This window comes from Gobius niger (genome assembly GCF_951799975.1).
Source record: "Gobius niger genome assembly, chromosome: 13".
Classification (NCBI taxonomy): Eukaryota; Metazoa; Chordata; class Actinopteri; order Gobiiformes; family Gobiidae; genus Gobius; species Gobius niger.
This window is the reverse complement of record NC_136864.1, coordinates 21,099,925-21,117,238: the sequence shown is the minus strand read 5'-3', so window position 1 is coordinate 21,117,238 and position 17,314 is coordinate 21,099,925. Positions and strand designations below refer to the sequence as shown.

General features: G+C 41.0%; 1 protein-coding gene across 3 annotated transcripts; it reads right to left on the bottom strand.

Moving 5' to 3' along the window:
- Window positions 1–92: 92 nt before the first annotated feature.
- Window positions 93–16,913, bottom strand: eif4g1a (eukaryotic translation initiation factor 4 gamma, 1a). Of its 3 annotated transcripts, XM_079570264.1 has the most exons (33): window positions 16,494–16,913; window positions 14,968–15,094; window positions 14,531–14,617; window positions 14,329–14,361; window positions 13,875–13,895; window positions 13,186–13,362; window positions 11,776–11,875; window positions 11,026–11,136; window positions 10,060–10,211; window positions 9,747–9,839; window positions 9,411–9,471; window positions 8,524–9,342; window positions 8,359–8,447; window positions 8,089–8,266; window positions 7,889–8,022; window positions 6,751–6,870; window positions 6,285–6,674; window positions 5,866–6,009; window positions 5,553–5,789; window positions 5,264–5,368; window positions 4,889–5,179; window positions 4,680–4,797; window positions 4,484–4,571; window positions 4,036–4,358; window positions 3,823–3,938; window positions 2,717–2,889; window positions 2,514–2,639; window positions 2,340–2,421; window positions 2,160–2,258; window positions 1,918–2,058; window positions 1,745–1,826; window positions 1,527–1,667; window positions 93–1,404 (listed from the first exon to the last, which is right to left on the bottom strand). In XM_079570264.1, the coding sequence occupies exons 2-33, from the start codon at window positions 15,040–15,042 to the stop codon at window positions 1,223–1,225; spliced, it is 5,088 nt and encodes a 1,695-aa protein (XP_079426390.1). In that variant the 5' UTR covers window positions 15,043–15,094; window positions 16,494–16,913; the 3' UTR covers window positions 93–1,222. The 3 variants fall into 3 exon arrangements, with proteins under 3 accessions (XP_079426390.1, XP_079426392.1, XP_079426391.1); XM_079570266.1 differs by lacking the exon at window positions 11,026–11,136; XM_079570265.1 differs by lacking the exons at window positions 11,026–11,136; window positions 13,875–13,895; window positions 14,329–14,361.
- Window positions 16,914–17,314: the final 401 nt, after the last annotated feature.

The window sequence follows — 17,314 nt, the reverse complement described above, 5'->3', positions numbered from 1 at the left end:
AAGCCAGACACATGACTTTTCTATTGATAAGAGACACATTATGCTTAATACATTGATATATTACCAAATTACTTGCAAAATACGGTGCAATTTAAGAAGTCCTTTATTTGCAATGTCCCCATTAACTCATGTTTCCAGTTTCCGATGCAAAGAAGCATTATTTACTTAAATAAAGCAAAAAAAAGAAGGTATTTACAAAAACAATTCAAACAAAACTAATAGATGGATTATCTAAAGCACCTCTCTGCATCTGGACAACCATGGTTTCTGCTGGAAAAGGATACCCGGCAATCATCTCATCAATTTATGATTTCTGAATAATAAAGCTAAAAAAAAAAAATCTTTATATATTTACAGAACTGTCCTGAAATAGTTTCTACTCCAAGTAGAAAAGGCTATCGGATCATTTCTGTGTTTTAAATGTATATATCTTATCAAGTCAATTTTTGTAAGTTTCAAGTTTCAGTGATTGGGTAAGTGTCTCTCCCGCAGCTTGGATTAAAGAGGTAAGACAAGTCAGTCACTACTGGGATGGGAGACCATGGCTTTGAGGAAGCATTAAGACCACTCTGCAGTAGTCAAGGTCAAAGATCATTACAGTCATAGTGTCCTCTGTGAGGCCTATCAGTAGGAAACAAGAAAAAAATAGAATCATTTAAAAAACTCCATGTGTCAATTTAAGATTACTCCGCAAAGTACATTTTCTTGTCGAAATTTTATCTGCATCATTATTATAAACACACTTCAGTCATGCTGCACACTAGGTGGAGGGCAAAAGTAGAGCTATTTGACTTAACACATTATGGCATGACACCAACATCTGAAATGCCCCACACCCTTTACTCTTTTAACCACACAATGATGGGCATCAGAATAATCTAGAACCAGAAAGCAGCAGCCTGTTTGTGTCATTGATTAAAAAAAATGTCTAGTAGTGATGTGGCATATTTCAAACCTTGTTATAAAGCAATCCTGCTGCACCAACTTTCAAGTTTATTAGATGAGGACACTTTCTGCAACAAGCAGGTGGGACATGAGGGAGGGATCAGAAGGGAAGAGAGAAGTGATTGTTTTTGAGTCTATCCCTCAAAGAAGAAGAAAAGGAAAACATTTATCCTCATTGAGGACTGATATTAGTCTTCCTCTGGCAAAGCATCCATGTCTCCTCAAAAGCCCGCAGGGTCCAGGCCTTGCCAAACAGGGCGGCCGCTTGCATCAGTCATTACTCTTTGTCTGACTCCTCCTCTGCCTCCCGGAGCCAGGTGAAGAACGCTGTGACGGACTTTAAGGCCACGCCTTTGCCCGTCTGCTCTGCAGGGTCTTTGCTGGATTCCCATTTGTAAAATGCTTCCTCTTTAATCACATCCTCATCATACAAGGCATCAAAGAACATGCGCAGCAGGTCTAGACAAGAAGTTCCACAATGGGTCAATACACACATTGACACGCATCAATTTGGTATAAAATAAACACATCTTGTTCCAGGGCTGATAATAGATGTAAATAAATGTTTTCTTCTAACTTACTTGCAGGCTGTTCCATGTGCACCATTAGTGCCTGAAGGGCATAAAGGGCCTGTAGCTCCTTCTGTTCATCATAGAGATACCTCTGCAACAATGTGGCTCTGTCGCCAATCTGCTTTGCATCCATTTTGTATGGGTTATCACCTTCAGAAAGAAAAGTCAAGAAATTCTAAGCCACAAAGTAATTTAGGTCATTGCCACTTGCTGTGATTACTACTTACAGATGACAGCACACTGACAGACTGATGTCATCAATGCACGAATGAAATTGTTGGATGCAGTCTGCTGTTCGTCCAAGTTGGCCTGTTGAAAAAAAAAATAAAAAAATAAAGAGTTGAATATTTAAGTTGTATATAGCAGTAATTAATAAAAAATGTATGGTGAAAAATGACACCTCAATCCAGTCACGGATTCGCTGGTTGTTGGCTTTGTCCTGAAGCAGTCTGTCCAGTTGTTTGCTAAGCTCCTCACCAGTGAAAACTTTTTTACTGCCCTCTTTTGATTCCACCTCTTCTCCTAAGGTGTACTCAATTTTCTGCAAATAATTATTATTTTAAAAAATAAACAAAGTTTCCAAGAATTACTTTTTACACAGTTGTTGATGCACATTGTAACACCCCGATGATTCCTACAAACCTGATCTGTGACAAATTTGTTAACGTCAACATCTTTGGGCAGAAAGTCTTTCCAGTTCAGGTCAGCCTCAATCCACATGGCCCCAACTTTCTTGGGGGTCTAAAAGGTAATCATCATTTACATTAGTTCCATACTATAAAAACAAATGAACTGATACTGACAAAAGCTAGCTTCACCTACCATTCCTTTACACAGCATGTTTAGGATCTGTACCAGTAACACACCTGCCTTTCCAAGAGGCACTAGTGGCTTTGAAATCTCCCTGAAATCGAAACAAGAAAAACATCACTCATGTTACATAGTAATTAAATTGTAAGAGACCACATGCTGAAATAAGGACAATATTGTAAGTACCTGAATAGCTGTTCCATAGTGAGCCCACCTTCATGTAGCATTGGGGTAATGAGCTCAGTGAGGTAAAGCCAGATGTGAGGTATATCTATTTCCATATCCTCTGCCACTTCCAAGATCTCATGCAACCTGAAGCAAAACAGACTCAGTTTATATAATGCACAAATGTAACAGCCAAGTGGCTCTGTAAACACCCTGAAGCTCACCCTTTGTAGTACTGCTGTGGAAGCAAAGTCCCCGCTTTAATCAGCTGATGGAGCAGCAGGCCCATGTGCTCCCTGGCAATGGTGCTGCGTTCAAGTGTTGATTCCAAACTGACTCGTACGAAGACAAAAAGGAGGGAGGCACTGTTCAACTCTGCTACACACTGCAACGCTTCCTGTAAGACAAGAGACTTTTTTTCTTTTGGTTGTCATAAAAGTGGGGGATTTATTTCAGTTATTGTAATTTCGCTGACAAAGCCTTTTGGATGAGAGCCGAAACGTTCAACACTTTTAACTACAGAGTACAGAAAATGACTCAAGAACCTTCATTGACAATGTAAAATACATTTGTTGGGGGAAAAAAGACAAGTGATGTTGGAATGTAAATATAAAACATTTCATCAAACGCTAATGCAGAATAGAGGTAAGATTTTATGCCCAAGCCTGACCCAAATTTCAGGATGCAAGCACACGTTTTTGAAGCATGGCGAGGTCAGCACTTTGGTACTGGCGCTACAGAGACCACCTCCATACACTCTTTCTCTGTGGACAGTGTTTAACTCACAATGGCTAAATAAGCAGTTTAGCACTTAAGCATCTAAAGTATTGTAAATGCAGTGTGATGTTAATGAATAATGAGAGGAGATGAGCAGAGAGACTGCATTGGAGGGAGACTGACAGACTGTGCTACTGCTGCTGTTTGTGCTTGTAACCTGCCCCGCACTGCGCACACCTCTCGGCCTGCCATGGTGTGTGCACAGTGCTGCTGCCTGCTTGTGCAGGGGCCCTGCTTCGTGCTCTGGCCTACAATTCATTTGTAGTCGAGTCCAGGTTGGTCTGGATTTTTCAGGCCCGATCTCACCTCTCGCAGACACGCAAGTTAAAATCAGTGCAATGTATTTCTATGGCAGTCTGCCCAGATTCATGTCAGAGGTCTTTCTAAACTGTGCACGTGCCCAAAACACATCCATTTACTCCACATGAAGAATCGGTACGTGTGGGGGTATTGTGAGAGCCAGAACCAATAGTTCTGACTTTCACGGCTTCAAACGAGCGGAAATGGAACATGCAGTTTCGAGCACAGTAGCATTCACAAGACCATCTTGTACCTTCAAGTCATTGATGTGGAGGTATTCCTCAATTATGGCATTCGACTTCTTCTCAAGGTCCTCCTCAGTCAAGGCAGGCTTAGAAGGCGGTGGTGTTGGAGCATTCTCACGCTTAACTAAAACAACAGAAAGAAGAAGGATGAGAAGTGAAATGAAGACTGACAACACTGGACATACTTTAAAATGACAACTAATAAATTCATGAATACGAACCAGGTATATCTTTGCTTGAAGCCCGGTCCCTGCTGCCCCGGTCCCTGCTGCCCCGGTCCCTGCTGCCGCGGTCCCTGCTGCCGCGGTCCCTGCTGCCCCGGTCCCTGCTGCCACGGTCATCGGTCATGCTGGCCACGCGCCGCACAGGATCCATGGAGCCGCGGCCATCTCCTCCTCGGCTGCCACGCTCCTTCGATTCGCGGCTGAAGCTTCTCTTGGTGATATCAGTGCGGCTGCCCCTGTCACCGTCACGTCCTTCCCGGCGATCGAAGCGGTCGAAGCGGTCCCTGTCACTACCCCCACGTTCACGACTGGAGCTTGACCTACACAATTTGAAAAAAATCACTTTGATGGACTGCACAGATGTACTCGTGTGTATTATTGAGACCAGCTGGTGAACGAAGTAAACAAAAGCAATAGCGCAAAGAATAGCAATGAATGCAAGTACCTTTGAGGAGCTCTGCGATCAGACTCCGATGAACCAGACTGCAGGGCTGAGAAACGGTTTAGTGTACTAGTCGCAGGACGGCTTGAGTCTAAAAGAAGAATGAAGAAATCCATAATTGAAAACTCATTTATACTAAACTAAGACACTGATCAATATACTAGAGTAGTCTTAGTTATTTGAGACAAAATAATTTTACCCTGCTCTCCACTGGCTGGTTTAGTTCCACTTCCTCCACTGCTGCCTTTTCCCCAGCTGCCCCACATGCCTTTGCCTCCTGGAGCCAGCAGCTGATTGTTAAAGTCCAATGCACCAGGCTAAAAAAACAAAAAACAGATGGACATTCACAAAAAGACCTGATTTTAGCTGTAAATTTTACCAAAGCATTCTTCATAGGCTTCATGTTACCTTTGTGATTTTGCTGAGGCGGGTGGTGTCTATGGGTCGGTTTTTAGAGATGGGGACTGTGTTCCAACCTTCGTCCTGTGGCGGATTGGTCCTGCCACCCCCCGGTGTGTGTGGACCACGGCCACCCATGTTCATCCTGCCGCCTCCTCCTCCTCCTCCTCCTCCCTCCTTCTTGGACAGAAGCTGCTGCTGGACCTTTATCTGCTCCCTATGCTCCTCCAACTCAGCCTCTTTGTGAATCTGGTCAATTGTTTTAGGCCCCAGGTCTGCTCTTCGAGGCACCCAGTTACTCTGCAGATGAAAAAGTTTGAGAAGTAAATAACAATTTTAGATCTAAAAAGGGAATTTCATTATCATTATCAAAATTTTAAGCACCCTTCGGAGGTCTAAGACATCTTGTAGCATGAAACGAATTCTTGATGAGGTCTTTTTCTCTTTAATGATTTTGTCCATTTGGTTGAAATACTGGTCCATTCGGGGCTAGAAAAAGAAAAGAAAAATAATGATTACATTAAATGCAATTTTAAGCCTGCAGTTAAAAGTATATATTGTTCTCCACAGTCCCTTATTATAATTAAGGTTCAGTGGTTATAAGTCAAATTTTACGCCATCAGATACAGTATGTTACTGTTTTCATGTTGAAGTTATTTGTGCTGACAAGTACCTTTGCCTTCTCAAAGTCTAGGTCTTTTCCAATCGTAGACAGAAGCCTGCAAAGACACTCAAGAGACTCCTCATCGTGATTCTTCAATAGTTTTACAACACAATCGTGCATAATGGCTTCTGTCAACATCTTCAGTTTGAAGAGCTCGCCAATGAACTTGATATTGCCCAGTGAACGTCGGCGAGCCTTGTCTCTAGAGTCGTCTAGCTCCACTTTCAAACGCTCACGGTCCTCGTCCTAGGAAATACAGACAACTGCTATGCAAAGCTTTGTTTCAGTGGAATTATTACCAATTATAAAAGCAACCACTTACTTTTGCGGCTTCCAACTCTTTCTGTTTTGCCTCAAAGATTTCATCATCATCTTGATCCTTTTCAAATTCTTTTTGACAACGATTCAACAGAAGTTTGCGGAAGTTTGCTGTTGTTCCTGGCTTGTCTGCAGTAGGGACTTTTAACTGTAGAGAATAAAATGTTTGATTTAACATGGTAAAGCAACTAGATTGATATGGTGTCGCCTAATTGGGTGCTTCTTCAGATCCTCTATTCCATCATAGATATCAATCCCCACGTCCCCCAATGTGATCTCTAAAAATCTTATAAGATTAAATATTAGAAAATTAAGCCGTGTACTCTATTTGTTCGGAAATAAATGCACAGTAACTATGTTAACATAATGTGAATGTCAATCAACCCACAATATACATTAGAATTATTAAGACAGGTGACTTACTCCCATAAGGCAACGGCACATGTTGGCATAAGCCACAGAAAAGTTGGGCTCCATGATGGCCTTTTCAAAGATGAGATCAATCGCTCCTTTTAGTCTCTCCTCGGTGTCTATGGGCAGCTCTTGCACTTGCTTCATCAGCTCTTGAAACTTTTGTGGAGTCAGTTTGTTGAGGATACTGCGGAGTCGTTTCAACACCTCTTTAGTCTTGGCCTGTTCTGGATCGTCCTCCACGTCCACCTCTTCTCCACGACTATGTGCGGACTTTTTCACAGATGGTTTCCAAGCCTTTTCAGCCTTGTTCAATTTTATGTCCTCATTCATACTGCTAATGATTTTCCTAGGTTCCTTTCGCTGACCCTGCTGAGACCTCGAAGATCGAGGTCCTGGGGGCTGTAAGGAATTTACAAAATTACAGATTTACAAAATAATCTACATGTTACTACTACAAATGTAGAAATGTATTTACTGGGCCTCGTGGTCCTCCCACTGATCTGCTGCCCAGGTTACCCAAGTATGAGGGAGTGAAATCTGGCCCAGCATTCATCAGTCGAGCTGGGTCAGCAGGTCGCAGGGGAGTCTTGTTCACCTGAAGATAAAGCAAAAATTACATGGATTTTTGCTAACCAAAACCTTGAGAGAAGATCTTTACAGAGATGGCTTCTTCAGATCCTCAGTACCATCAGATGCATTCAGTGGCCCAGACACGTGGCTCAAAACAAAAGTCATCACTGAAGCAGGAAAAGTAACAAGGCTCTATTTATTATACCTATTTACTTAGGCATGAATTGCCTAAGACACTGAACAAAAATATAAATGCCAGTGTGGTTATACGCAGTATTTTTATTTTTTTATTTTGCCTTTATTTAACCATGTTAGTCCCATTGAAATCAAAGTTCTCCTACAAGAGTGTCCTGGCCAAGATGGGCAGCCACAGTTTCCATAACATTAAAAAGCATGTACAGCATTAGTTAAAACATTCACGCACAGATGATCTGGACTGGACTGACATCACAAGAGACTTGAGACTATTCGAAGAAATAAGATCAGTGATTTTTAACTCCTTCTGCAGTACGTTCCATGTGAATGGAGCCAAAGAACTGAAAATAGTCTTTCTGAATTCAGTCTGCACTTGAAGGGATATTTAAGTGATTTTTTACCATTTTTCATTTAAAATAACTTATATTTGAGCAGCATCAGCTGCTTGAATGTTGGTGGACATTCCTGCAGTCAAATGCCAATAGCACCCTCCTTCAAAACTGGCAAAATCTATGGCATAGTGCCGTGTGTAAATCTAAACATTTCAGAACTGACTTTTATTGTAGCCAGCCTGAGGCACACCTGTGCAATATTCCTGCCGTCTAATCAGCATTTTGATATGCCACACCTGTGGAGTGGGCTGGATTATTTAGGCAAACACAAATTTAGACAATATTTGAGAGAAATAGATCTATTGTATTGTGATGTCTGACTCAGCGCATGAAAAAAAATTGGACCAAAACACAAGTGTTCCGTTTACATTTTGTTCAGTGTATGTTCATTTGACAAGAGCTTTACAGAACACAGCATCTCTACTCAAACAGTAAAATATAACAATTAGAATGTACCTTGTCAAGAACCACATCACTGATGATAGGCAGGCCCTCTGGTTTGTGCATACTGGCATTGCTGAACTGGAATTCCAACAGGAATGCCCGGTCGTACCGTTTCTTTGCCTCTGGATTAATTGGCTTCCATTGCTCTGAAGAATAATGCAGATTTTGTGTCACATAAATGTATTGAATGGTTAAAAAAAATAAGTATTTACCTTCTTTATACTGATATTTCTGCTCTGTGGGCTCGGTTTTGTGTTTGATTTCATTCTGTTTGTCTTCCCTTTCCTCCCAGGTCTCATCAACAGCTTCAGTAGGAGTTTCAACTGGCGCAGTCAGAACAGAATCAGCCTGAATGGGCAAGGGCTCTGAAGGGGGTTTGGTATCCTTCTCCTGGTTAAACCGCAATGATAGAATTCGATTCATAACAAACACAAACTACAAAAGTACAAAAATGTAAAACCCCTCATTTAGGCCATACAGACCTCTGTAAAGGCATCCAGGAGAGTTCCAATGGCCTCCTTCTTATTCAGCTCTTTCATGCTTTTCTTTTTCTTTGGCACAGATGTAGCAGCTGTAAAAGTAGTCTTTGATTAGTCATAATATACTTTATGTTCTGTAATTTTTCATTTAAAAAAATAACCTACAACCTTGCATAGTAGACTCCTCTGTTGGAGAGGACACAGGGGGTGGTGCAGTAACCTCGCTCGTTTCATTCTGTTCCTCTTTTTTATCTTCCTCTTGCACCTGGGGGGGCACAGGCATTTTGGCCACTGGTGCAGGTTCCTGAGTTTGAGACGTTTCAGACTTGTCCAGTGGTTTAGTGTCAGGTATTGTCATTTCCTCAGACATCTCCTCAATGTCCTGTGGAAAGCCGTTTGGTAGAGATGGCTCTGCCTTTTCAGAAACTGTAGCTTGGAGCTCTCTTTCTAAATTGTGGGCATCATTCTGAGTCTGTGGAGCAGCAGCTTCGTCTGTGGAGGCTGCGAGTTCAGCAGCTTCAGTAACAGGTGTAGGAGGTGGACAGTCAGTCTCATCATTAGCAGTACCTTCAACTGAGGGCTCAATATCATCAACTACTGTCTCCTCGGCTTTGACCTCCTCAGTCTGTTGTTCCTTTTCTGGTGCCATCTGAACCGGAGAAATTTGTGGTTCAACCTTTTTGACAGGCATATCTTGTACTGCTAGTGACACAGAGGGACTTACTGGTGCATCCACTGTGTCACTAACTTCAGTACTTGCAACCTCAGAAGTAGATGTCTCCATGTCTGGAGTGGGTGAAGAGGATGGTTGCTGATCCTTTATTGATATTGGCACATCTGGAACTGTTGTAAGGGCTACAGATTGTGATGCTATGTCGGTGTTTGGTGCTGTGGGGCAGTCCGTGTCCTGCTTAGGCTCTTGAAGAACCTCTGTATTAGCAGCAGGAGGAGGAGGTGGCGAGGCATCCGCACATTCAGTGCTTTCATCTGTTATGAAAATATCACAGACCATGAAGAAAACTATGAAGCAAAAAAAAATAAAATAAAATATTCACCTCTCTGTGAGGCCATCACTTCTCCATTAGTTTGGGCTGGATTTACATCTGCCAGGGTGGGCTAGAACAAAATTAACTTTTTGTTAAACAAAATCAAGAAAATGAGCATTTCAAAAATATCAAGAATGTAGAGAATTGTGGGTCATTGCCAGGAACATGTGAATAAATAGACCACAGTCTTAACTGTTAAATTGATATGTTTCACAACACCAGGAAGAGCAGATTTGAAATAATGTTATAATAGCTGGAAAAAACAGTTGTAAACTCTGTAATCTATATTCCATTACTTTACATGACAAAAAAAAAAAACTTCACTCAGATCCAAACAGTGTTTACCTGTGGGGGAGTTGGGGTGGAGGAGGACCGCCCACCTGACATGATCTCCTCTGTAATGTCTCGTCCTCCTTGGTTGGGGTCTCGTATTCTTATCTTTAACATAAAAACAAGAATCTTGGTCTAAAACAAGCCCAACATCGAACAGAGTATGTAACCATTTGCTCTTGGCTCATGAGGCACTAACCCATAATGAAAAACTATTATTTGCATGTAAAAAGGAATGTTCTGCATTCAACAGTCAATACTCATTTAGCCCATTCACTATTTTGACCTTAGACAAGAGCCGCGAGTCCCTATTGTTGAGACACACTACCGGTTTACGTTCCCTCTTTAGTGGGCCCTGTGACTGGGCGGGGGCTTGCTGAGGTACTGGAGCTTGTTGCGGTTGCTGGGCTGGGTTGACCATTATAGGTGGAGGCTGGACTGATGTAGCATACTGCGGCTGCGCTGAATAGTAAGGCCCGGCTGCAAAAAGCAAAAAGCTTTGTTAAAAATACACTTTAAAACACAAGCATATACAAATATATATTTAGGAAATAAAGAAAAGGCCATGTGCAAATGTCTACAATTTTATCTGTGTAGTCAACATTTGATCTTTTGTATTTATATAAGCTCACAGGCCATGTTTAATATCAAACTGGGACTTAAATGTGTTGAATACAACTTAAAAAATGGGGGTTAAAAGAAGAAAAACGATTTAAAGCTGGGTACCCCTTTTTGTAGTAAATGTGTTTTTACCATCACAGAGTACGCTGTAAATACAGATTGCATTGTCTTAACCTAAATATTATTGAGCAATGGAAGACTGTAAAAAAATAAAAATAAAAATCAGGTACCCCAGCTTTAAGTGTACTTTACAATGGAAATAAAGAAAAAATAGTTCCTTTGTTGCGGTCAGACAAAACTTCAAATAATGTCCACTTTGACAACACCCCACTTGGTCACGTATATGCTTAGGAGCAGGACTCGTGACCAACTTTTACTGCTGGTGTTAGTATGCAACCAATTTTTTTTTTCTTTTCATTTGCCTAGAGAACTATTATACTGGTCACAGTGGCGACCATTGCCTTGAACATGTGTGCCTGGGGAATTAGGCACTGTGAAGTTTGAGTTCAGATGGCGAGACCTCAGAGGCCTCAGAGTCCCGACTTAGGTTGGGAGCTATTGGAGAATCCGTGAGCTGTATATTTGTATAGGAGTACACAGACTTTGAGAACCAAAAGGGTTACGATGCAGCCTGCTGACTGACAACACAAGCGCACACTCACACACTACTCACCAGGGTAGCGCTGAGAGGTGAGAGGAGCACCGTGGAGAGAGAGACGGCCATTCTCTCGGGCAGCGCCTCTCCCCCCACCACCCCGTCTCTCCCTCGCAGCAAGAGGGGGCTCTGAACCACGCAGCACAAGAGAAAAGGGAGTAAGGGGCGAGAGGCAGGAAAGAAGCAGAGGGGGGGCAGGAAAAGACAGATGCAGAATGAGTTAATGAAAAGATCTAGGGGAGGCAGGGGGTTAAAATCAGCCCATGAAATGGCAACTTGATGCACGTTTGAGTGTCTTCCTTTTTGACATTGGAAACAACAGTAACTTGTAATCAATTGAAATGAAAATTGGAAAGAAGCATTTCATGGAACTGTTTAGGCACATTTCAAGAGAAAACTAGAGAGAACACAAGCCGAAGCAGTAGAGCCAGACCACACGCAACTAACAGATCACTATACAGCTGTGTTATTCTGACCCCAAGACATAAGACACTATAAGCCACAACATCTCAAGCAAAACCATGATATCATCTGCAGATCAAACCTAAAGAGAATATTTTAGACAAAAACAAAAAATACTACAAAAAAACTGTAGCAGTTTAGCAGACAAAACAGAAAACTGTAGATTTTTAATCCAGTAGATAAATATATAAAGATATACAGCCACTGGATGGTTGATTAAGGGGCATATACCAACTATTTTACTAGCATTCACATTAATGTCATGGTTGTGCTTGATGGCTACAAAAAGAATAAAGAAACACTGACCAAACCCTGGATATTCAGCAGGGCTAGTTCCTGGATAGAAACCCGCTGTTCCTGTTGTCACAGGATACTGCTGAGTAGTTGCCATATAAGGGGGTCGATACTAGAAAAAAACAAATAAGTGTGAAATGCAACAAAGTCACAAACAGTAAAGCCTAATATAAATGTTTAATGCCAAGTACTGGTTAATACTGAAAAGAGTCTACTTTCCATTAGAAATAAATTAGGGATGTCCCGATTAGAGCTGGGTACTGTTAAACAGTAGTTACTTGCAGTGTTCTCGCCAGCGCAATTGAGCGTAGAGGCCCCCTACGGCGTGAATTTCTTCCCCCACACTGCGATTTCACACCCTACGCTGTGTTTCAACCAACATAGGGGGATTTTTTGTTGTCTTTTCCTTTTTGAATCGATGCAGTCATAATAATACCCAACTTAAATTTAAAAAATATATACATCTTCAGAAAAAGGAGCCCTCAAAATGCTGGAAAGGGTCTAAATTTCAGAAAGACATTTTCATCTTTAGGGACAGACCCACTGAGGCTGAGCACACGTGCCACAAGGAATATATTAGATATTTTTGGGAAAAAGTGAGCACTCACTATATGTTTTAGACATTTTTGGTACAGTTTTGGTAAATAATTAGTGACAGAATGTAAAGATCTTGGTGTTTTGTCATCGAACAGCAGCACTCGCGTTTAGAAAAGTTTTTTGCTAAAAGAAAACGGTGTCATGATGTGGATCTGGCTTGTCCCATGCATATTACAGTATAGTTTCACCAATTAGCAGTATATCACAGGCCTTTCTTTAAACATACAGGAAGGAATTTTAAATTGGAAAGCAATGTTGGGTGATATACATGCTAAAATAAGCATTTTACATCAAATCAAAAAGGTTTCATAATTGCAGTATTTAAAGCCCTTTCACAAAACAGCTGAACTGTATATTGCTTCAGTTCCATCTGCGTCTAAAGGCCATTCAGGTCTATTATATTTAGGGCCTTTAAGCACTTGTAGGACCCACACATGGCTAATTATTATGCATAAAGTGCACAAGAGCTCTCTCATCACTGCCGTTGGGTTAGATTCTTATCTGTAAAAACTAAATGACAGCACTGCAAAATAACAAGGAACTTTTCTCTGCCATTATAGCGTCTGCCGAGTGGCCTCAGTGAATGTTCAAGCTGTTAGCGGTACTAGCTTAGCGATAGCATTTGCAGCTATGGCTTGCAGATTGACGGTCATCTTTTGGACAATAGGACCGGATACATTCATTAAATCGGATCCAATCCGATGCTCTCAAAAGACCTGGATCGGCTACCGATACCAACACAGTATATCGGATCAGGACATCCCTAATATAAATGGGCATCAAGCCATCAAACTCTTACAGCTACTTTGATCACTGCAGACCCACCTGGTTGGGAGGAATGAAGTAGCCCTGCGGGGAACCAGCAAACGGGATCTGCTGTTGGGAGATCATCATGACCTGGGAGCTTGCTGAATAGACGTGAGGCGCTACCGGTCTTGGGCCACTGCTTGCCTGTACTCTTGGAGCACTGGTGGGCATAGCTGGCCGGGTTGGATAGTAACCCTGAAGGACAATTAAAAAAAGAGGACAGAGACAAAAGGTGAGAAGAGTGATTCAGATGATGAAATCTTAGGAAGAATATCTGTCAGCCACAGAATAAATGAGATTAGGATGTTTTCACTGTAATATTGCAGTGTCGTCAACAATCGGGACTTTTGTAAAAATGAAACATTTCTTTTCACAATCATAACACTTTTTGTATTTTTAACAAACCTGGACTCTGAACTATATTTAATTTGCGAAGAAATAAATCAGCATCTACAGTTAGTTGCATTGTGTTTTTAAGTTTAGATCATCCTAAAATTACCGTAACTTTTGTCATTTGTAAAAAGTGAAAAGACTTCTGCGAAAGAGAACTTGAAGAAATGTACCAATATGCAATTGTGCACAGTGTGTCCAGCACTTCAAATTCACAACTAGTACACGAACTGGACCAACAGGAACAAGTAAATAACCCTTAAAAATAAAAAATAAAAAATAATAATAAAAAAAGAGAAGCTAAGAAGAACGTTTACCTGTATCGCTCTGTATCCACCCTTCATCCGCAAACACATGAGCAGAGAGCAAGAAAAGGAATGAGATTTCGGTGAAAATGAAGACAACAGACAATGCGGAGCGCAAAGTTCATTAAAATTGAGAAGATGAACGAAGCATGGAATCTCCAGATAAAGAGGCATCTTTGCACCTTTTCAATGACTCTTCTAATGTACTGCAGTTGCAAGTTTCAATCTAATTTGCGAGCAGAGTGTGCATCATAAAGAAGAATCCAAAGTACTTAACACAGCATTATAACAATGAAACATTTTTTTCAATAGCAAACAAGTTGTGACTACAAACTAAATGAAGTACACAGATAAAAATCCTCTTTGGCAAGTTTTTTTTTACAGAAAGACTGAAAAACAATAGAAAAAGCATGCAACCTCAACAGAAGTTAGAGGGAAAGTGAGATAGATTGAGGATTGTTAGTACCTGTTGGTGTAAAGTGCGGGGCCCTGCAGCAAACTGGTAGGACAGCAAAAAGAAAGGAAGAATTCAAGATAGGCATTGGAGAGAGTTGGCCATCACACACATTTGTCAAAAGCCATTAATGAGAAGGCTGTGTCACTGTGTGGGAAGTTTGATCATGTTGTGTTTTCGTCAAAGAGTGATAAAACAAAGCTGTAAACAATACCTGTCTTGGTGGCGGTGCGGAGTTCATTTGTGGAGGTGGGGGGGTGGCAAAAACGAGAGATGGGGGCTGTCCGGGACCGTAGGCAGCCTTAGCAGAAAAAAAATCAAAAGCTTATACTAGAATAGAAGGTTTGCTTTTACTAGTCTAATGCACAATTCTTTCCCATTTTAAGAGAAACTGAAATTCGTCTCACTGTAATGATTGACAGGTAGTGTCCTAAACGACTGATTCTTGATTCACATGATTGAATAATGGGCTTCACAACAACAGAAGTGAAGCAAAAACACACACAAAAATCAATGAATATTATTATTCTATCATTAGTATTGTTTTTAATATTCCTGTCACTGCATAGTGGGATGACAACATTTGGTCTGTACTGTTGATCAAAAGCTATCACTATTGATTGCATTTAAAGTGACCACACTGATTCTTACCTGTGTTAGTCCTGGGGATGGGGCAGGGTTTGGGACAGTAGTGGGTCCCGTTATAGGCTGTGGCGGTTTGTTCATTTCACGTTTTTGTGTGGTTCTGCATTAGGGTGGCTTTCTGTTGCCAGCCTGTCTAGAGGGGGGGGAAAAACATATTAAAATCCAAAGATCTTGATACATATCACAAAAATGTTAACTGTAATGCAGTAAGTGTGGCAATACTGACAGCAAGGGTGTGGTCTACAGTCTGTCTATGATAACACCATGACCGCCCCATGTCGTCAAAAGACCAAATGTTTCTCACATACAATTGCATTAACTTTTATTATTTATATGAAATTCAGTTTAAGAAGTGACTCATTTGAATAGCCTACCTTAGGGAATATTAATCAGGCTTGTTTTCTTAAAATTAACTAATAAAGGAGAACATTTTTCACATAAAACATGTGAATTAATTTAGATTCAGTAATTTCATCAGTGTGGAGGCAACGATTTTGGTCCCAGTGTTCAGTTGGGAACATTATGAAAATGGATACCTTAGGTCAAAGGTTATTAGCCACATTACCCGGGAGTACACATGATTACTAAAAGCCTACGCACTTCAAAAGCAAATATGTATTATTTTTTATACATACAGTGCACTACTATTACTTGCATACGTGTCATACACAATACACCTGCTGACACGATGAGTACGATAGTATTAGCAGCTAGCTCAGTGCCATGCTTCTTTGATAGAGCATCAATCCAATTACAAACTACATAACAGCAGTATATCATTGAAATGACAAGTGTCATCAAATGTGTTTGAAAAAAATATTTAGAGAACTTTCAAGCAGTAAAATGGCATACAAAGCAATAAAATGGCATTCTGGCCCGTTTCTAGCCAATAGTACACTTCAGGCAGTACGTGTCCCATCAGCACTGGTCTGGAATTTACTGGACAAAATGCTTTCGTTATAATATTGTCCAGCCCAACAAGAAAAGTCACATTTCACACATGAGTTAAAACATAATTGTCAAAGAAGCTAATGTTGCTCAAGGTTAGCACTCGATGGTTTGGGAGGATTACAACTACAGGCCATCGGGAAATTTACAGACGAACGATAAATGTGGTATTTTAGCCCCAAGTGAAATACATTTTAGGACGTAGACTTTGTTTTCAAGCGGTATTAGCTACGTCCAACTCCCAATGTTATATTTACAGGAGCAACATTTAGTTCTCTACCCAGATGGCAGAATGTAGCATCAAGTCACAAGGTGAGCGTTAGCTAAAAATGAAAGCCGTTACTCCCTCGATAGGTTACGTTAACATGACTAGAAGTTAAAGTACAAGTTGTGTTATTGATATATTACAGAGACATATTGGTTTGCGCAGTATCCACGTAACAGATGTTCTGGGTCTATAGGTTACATGAGGATTGACAGCCGGTTAGGCCTTACAAGCTAATGCTAAGGCTAGCAATGCCTGTGAGATAATGCCTCCAACATCGGGTGGGTAACACATACAGCCGGCAGTGTAATCTTCTTACCGGAAAAAAAGAGTAATTCTTGTGTTGTTTTATAGAAATTCGGGGAGCACGACTTCAGTAACCGATGTCTTCTGTTTATGAAAGTATCCCTTTTCTTCGGAAAACAGTTATGTTCCCTTGGTTCTTGACTTAGCGTGCTAGGCTAACCGGCAGATGGATGAATGCCACTTCTGTCACTGCAGTTTAAATCCCCGGGCTGCAAAAGTGACAGTGGTCAAAATTAAGTAATACAATACTTTGGGAGTACTAATGACTACTCCAGTGGCCCCGAAACAACCCCCTGGACTGGAGGTCCATGATCAAGGCGTCGATGGTTTCGGATTGCCGGTAAGGTGTGTACTCGGTGCCTTTGAGGACACTCACAGCGAGGCCATACTAGCGCTGACTACGGAGCCGGTAGCCTCCGAGCCGCATGGGTTACTTCCGGGTAAATTACAACGACGTCGCTACCAAGTCATGTGGTACAGTGGCGAGTCTCACACATGCTAGTATCGTGGAGTCAGATAAGCCATTTAAAACAATTGTATAATAGGCGAAAAAAAGTATATTTTTATGTCCTGAAATACACCGAGGTCTGGGAAGTCAGGCATGTCCTAGATTCTTGTTGTAGATCACCCAATGTATTTATTTATTTATTGTTTGAAAAAACATAAACAACTAGAAGGATCAGATAAGAAGCCATTTATTCGCGTAAATCGGGTTATAGTGGCACTTTTATGTAGTCTACATGTTATTTAGAATTTCTAACATTTCTAAAAGAAGATATTAATGTCTGTTAAGAAACATGTTTCATTTACTTAATTTCAAAAGAAATAATTCAA